Genomic DNA, 6,204 nt, shown 5'->3' with positions numbered 1-6,204 from the left:
AGGAGAAAGAGAAATGTATAGGCACAAAACGTCAATAAGAGTATTATTTTGGTATATGTAACAAGAAATTGATAAGTCATCAAATAACTTTTTTTAAACTAAACTATATTAAAACAAAGAAATAAAGAAAAACACAATTTACTTATAAATAAATAAAAGGATAATAACTTCGTTATTATAATTTAGAGAATATTTTTAATTATAACCTTATTTATTAAAAAGTATGATAATATTATAGTTAGTGATTGTATTTTATTTATTTTTTTGTCCCATAAAGTAACTAAGAATAACGAAAAACTTCAAGAATTGGTAATTTGGTTATTAATTAATAAATTGAATATTATTTTCACAAAGTATGAAGTTACTAAGTTAAAGTGAGTTATTTTGGTTAAGTTATTTAGTTAATACCACTGTATTGATAATTTTTAAATACAAAGTTAAATTCTTTATAACTAATGAAAGAAAAAATAAATCCACAAGTAAAGAAATGATTATAAGAGGGACTATTCTTATTATTAAGCCATTTACAAGTAAGGTACTGATTTTATTGACTATATTAGTAATATAAATGTAATAAATTATAACTACTTTTTGTTATTAATGAATTATAATCTTTTTTAAAATTATTTGTATGTCTAAGTTTTATTAAAGGTTATATTGTATTATGTTTTAAGCTTCTATGATTTATAGTGGGTTATTCAATTCTACACAATAAAAAGTCTTTTGAATATTTCTGTATTTAAATTAAATTGAAGTTCATATGTAATAACTCTCAAAATAATAATAATTTTTAATAAAAAGAATAGTAAACATCAAAATTAATTTATCTTGGAATCCACATTCTTAATTTTGGATTGAATTTACACATTTTTTTTAAGATTTCTTTAAAAATTCTACATTCATTATTTCCTTTTACATCATCAGCAAATTTATCTATTACTTCATTAGTACTAACTCCTTTACCATTTTTACTTTCAATAAAATCAGCTAATCTTTCTGCAATTGACTTCTTTTCTAAATTTGATTTATTTATATCTCCTGATTTCTTTTCTGTCATCATCTCTCTTTTTTTTTCCATTTTTAATTGATGAATTGCTCGTTCAGCAATTTTTTGGGTTTCTTCATCTGTTAGTCTTTTTTCAATATCAGTTAAACCTTTAGACTTTTCTTCAATGATTTGATTAATTCCGTTTTCATTCTTATTATATATGTTATTCATAAGATCACTTTCAGTACTTTTTTTATCATTTGTTGTTACTTCTTCTTTCTCTTCTTTCTCTCCTTCAATTTCATAAACTTCTTTTTGTTTTTCATCAATTAATTGAAAAAATTCACGAATAAATTGTTTTTTAAATTGTTTTCTTGTTTTTTCTTCTTCATTACATAAAATTTTATCAGACAATATTTCTTTTGCCATTTGTTTTTGATAAATATGTTCTTCTATTGTTCCTGAACAAATAAGTCTATAAATGATTACGTCTCTATCTTGTCCAATTCTTAATGTTCTTTCTTTTGCCTGAGAATCAACTGTTGGATTCCAATCTGGGTCATACATAATTACTCTATCTGCTCCTGTTAAATTAATTCCAAGACCACCTACTCTAGTTGTTAAAATAAATACTAACACTGTTGGGTCATTATTAAATTGTGAGATATACTCTGGTCTTTTATTACTACTAACAAGACCATCCATTCTAAGATATTTGAAGTTTTCATTTAACATCATTTGTTCAATAATATTTAACATTTGTCGAGTTTGGCAAAAGATAAGTGCTTTATGTCCTTCTTTTTTAAATTGTTTTAGTAAATCACATACATATTTTAGTTTACTACTTTCTTTATATATTGTTTCAGGTGTTAGGTCTTCAGTTTTATTAATCAAATGTGGATGATTACATATTTTTCTCAATGTGTCTATTGCTGCTAACATATCCATATCTCCGTCAATAACTTTTGCTATACTACTTGAATTAACATATTCTAAATACATAGACCTTTGTTTTGGTGTCAATGGACAATAAACAAATTTTTCTTGTCTTGTTGGTAATGATGGAAGTACTTCTTTTTTTATTCTTCTTAAAAAAAATGGTGCAATCATATCTCTTAGTCCTTTAGCACATTTAAGTGCAGCCATAAATTGAAAATATGATGCTGATGTATATGAACCATATCTAATAGGTTTAATGAATTGTTGTTGAAACAAAGGTAATGTGCCAAGTTTACCTGGATATACAAAATCAAATAATGACCATAACTCACTTAAGTTATTTTGAATTGGTGACCCACTTAATAATAGTCTTTGATGAGCCTCTAACATTTTAACTGCTTTTGAAATTTCTGCATTAGGATTCTTAATTTTATGACCCTCGTCTAATACAATACAAAACCAAAGGTATTCACTTAAAATATCTTTGTGTGTTCTAATAAATTCATATGTAGTTAAATACAATGAATTATGTGTAGTATTTAATAAATTAATATTGTCTTTATTTGTAGATGACAAGTCATTATGTAATATAATTACCCTCAATGATGGAACAAATCTATGTGCTTCTGAAACCCAATGTGGTATTAGAGTTAATGGTGCTACAACAAGTGAATTACCACAAGTTAATGTTTCAGTTTTTTCTTTATTAAAAAATGTGCATTGTAATCCTTCTAAAAATGCAAGCACCATTAATGTTTTACCTAACCCCATTTCATCTCCAATAATCCCTCCTGCATGTTGTTTAAATAATTCATACATCCATTTTACCCCTATTCGTTGATGTTCAAATAATGATTGATATAATTCATTTCTCATTACTAATCCACTTTTAAAGGTTTTTTTTTCTCCTAACGGAGCTACAGAATCTTTTGTTTGTTTAACACTAAACCCCATTTTTTCTAGTCGTTGTTTATATATTCCTTCTATTGCATCATCCGTCCATTCTTCTTCCTTTTCAAGATGTTCTACATATTGAACATCTTCTTCTTTTACTTCTTTTTTAATTTCTTCTTCATCTATATCTTTAAATCTATCAGTCTCTTCTGGGACTATTATTTGTTCATTTCTTTGTTCTTCTTCGTCGATAATATCATCTTCTTCATATGTTCGTTTCATGTTTTCGGGGGTTATTTGAGTTTTTTATTATTTTTTTTTTATGTTTTTTCAAAAATGTTCATTTAAATAATTTAAGTCACTTAGGGAGTTATTACTCATTATTACTTTATATATAATGTTTCTTTATATTATTTGAAATGTGTTATACTAGATTTTATTTTAATTTTTTAATCAGTGCTACATTGTTAACCACTTACAATAAATAATTTGGAATTGTTTTTTGAATATGCTTTTAATACAATTTGTCATGAAACTATTAGTTAAAGTTAGAAAAACAATTACAGATTGGGTATTTAACAATTGTATAGATGAATTGAAAATGAATTAAATGAATATGTCTTAATAAACATAAATTATATAACCACAGAATATCAGGAAATAAACATCTAAAAATCAGATTTATCATGAATTATAAAAATACTTTCAATGGCTATTATTTGGTGATTATTCAGTACACATTGTTTTATTGAATGATATTATTGTGAGATTACTAATTAAATTTTCATTAAAATATATTTATTATTATTTTGTTTTTTTTTAAATTATTATCACTATTTATTAGGAAATAATACGTGTATCAATATAATTATCTAACTCTCTATTAATAACTTGAATAAGAATTGTACAGAGTACTATTTATACAAACCATACTTAGTATTCTTTTAAGAATCATTTGTACTTCTTTATCATTTATTATTATGATGTTAACTGATATTTAATAATGTTAGTGTCTTCTTTATTATTAGTTTCAATTCAAATTTTAGCATTCTTACTTCTATTAATTATTCTCCTTTCATCAATATTATTTTTTATATTCTTATTCTTTCCTTTGAGTTTTAATTTAGCATTACTAAAAAAGTGAAAATAATATGTACATAAATTGTTTTTATGTACTTATTCTTTATGTTGGTATAACTTAGTTATTATTTGTTCTTTTATATTGAGAAGGAAAAATGCAAATAAACTTCGTTTAATACTCCAAAACAATAATTAGAATTTAAAGTTATTAAATTACAAATAAAAATACAAAATGTTGAATAATAGTTATATAGTTAGTACAAGAGGTATTATACTTCTAATTTTAAATAATTATTAATGTTTTGAAACTGAAATTTATAGAAAATGAAACAAGGCAAATGATAAGATTTGTGTTTTAAGAAGTAGTAATGAAATGTCAATAAAAAGAAAAAGATGAATGAACAGTTGATAAAGATATTAGTTATACTTACATATTAATCAAGTGAATGTTAAATTAGAAAGAAATACAAAGAAAGAGGAAATATGTAAATTAAGATTTATTGTCATAAAAAGTAATCATCAAATATATTAAAATTTAAATATGAAATGGTATACCATACTTAATGAATTAGAAAAAATTTGTATTAGAAATAAAATAAATAAGAATATAACAGAATTAAAAATAGAGTGTGATGTTAATACAAATTTAAATTTATAACAAGAATGAATAAAATAATAATTTTTATTTAAGGAATATATAGAACTTGACGAATAAAGATTATTTAAGTATTGAAAAAATGCATTAATATAATATGAAAAAATAACGAGAAAAATAAAAGAAACGAAATATAACTTATAAATAATATTATTGATAAAGCCAAGAGTTAAACATTCTTAAATGATAATGACACAAATTATCTGGATAATTAAACCAACATGAATTGTTTTTGAAAAAAAAGTAAGTTATAAATATATTTCTTCTTTTATTTAGTTTAAAAACTTTCTCATTTTAATCAGGTTTTGTGTCATGATAATGAAATGTTGTTTTATAATACAACATATTTCTCTTAATTTCTTTTTTCATCAAAACTTTCTTCTTTAATTATTTTTTATTGATTTAATTATCTCCTTATTTTTATTACACAATTTTTCTATTATATTGTAGTAATTTTCTTCTTTTTAATTGTTTTGAATTTAAAATTATTGGTTATTATTCTTTAATTATTATTGACCAAGAAAATTATATTTTTAAATGATTAAAATAAAGTGTAAATCATCATTAATTACTAGAAATTAAATGTCATTATATAGATATCTTAAAACATCATTAAATGAACAAGAAATGAAAATTAATCAAAATTATAATAATTATGAATATTGTAAGAGTCAAATAGAAAATTATAAGAATATAAAAAATGAAATAACAATATAAAAATATGTATAAATAATGTAGAATAATGAATAAGAGAGAAATACAAGAATTTAATAATAACATATAAAATTGATAATATGATATAGAAAAATAAGACATAATGAAGAAGATATTGAATTTACAAGGAAATAATAAAACACACAATGATTATATTTGAATAATAAATAATTATGAAATAATTTAATGACAGTAAAACATACACATATTATTAATTACAATATGTATAATACAGAAAGAAAAAAGAATAAAAGAAAAAAAACAGAAATTGACAAAATGAAAATGAAATACATGAGTTATATAATAAAATAACAATTCATCATAATATTTAAAAAATATCGAAACAACGAATAAAATAGAAAAGATTATAAATTAATAAATAGAATGAGGATAGAAAATAATACAATAGAAAATATGAAGAATAATAATAATAACAATAAACAATGAAATTCAATAAATTATAGAAAAAGAATAATATAAAGAATAATATAATTGTCAATAAATCATGAAGAATAAGTAGAAAAAGAATAAAAGAAGAAAGATAGAAAAGAAGAAAATATATAAATAAGATAAATCAAAATATTATGTAATATTTATTTCAATTGATATACACTTCAAACAAACCGAATAAAAATAAATGAAATAAAAATACTAAATGAAAAAGTAAAAGAAAATGAAAGAAATAATACAAAACGAATAAATAATGAAGCGAAACAATAAATACAAAATAATATTAAATAATATATGTTAAAAATCATTTTATTTTATAATTCCAAACAAAACAAATACAATTGAATGTCGATTTAAACTAATTGATATTGCTTTATTATTAGTTCTGCTTCATTAGTTTCTTATTTGTTATCATTTGGGATCTTCTAATTTCTTGATACTAATAAGTATTATTAAAATTTCAAAACATGAAAATAAAAGGCAA

At 21.6% G+C, this 6,204-nt stretch overlaps 1 protein-coding gene across 1 annotated transcript; it reads right to left on the bottom strand.

Annotated features, from left to right (window-relative positions):
• Nucleotides 1–823: 823 nt before the first annotated feature.
• ENU1_054960 (helicase domain containing protein) lies at nt 824–3,103 on the bottom strand (the record flags this gene model as incomplete). The annotated part of the gene is made up of 1 exon (XM_008857969.1): nt 824–3,103. One exon carries the CDS (start codon nt 3,101–3,103, stop codon nt 824–826), a length of 2,280 nt encoding a protein of 759 aa, XP_008856191.1.
• Between the last annotated feature and the right edge of the window lie 3,101 nt (nt 3,104–6,204).

Source organism: Entamoeba nuttalli, assembly GCF_000257125.1.
Source record: "Entamoeba nuttalli P19 unplaced genomic scaffold asmbl_3097, whole genome shotgun sequence".
NCBI classification, from domain to species: Eukaryota; Evosea; order Mastigamoebida; family Endamoebidae; genus Entamoeba; species Entamoeba nuttalli.
This window is presented reverse-complemented; position numbering and strand designations above follow the sequence as displayed.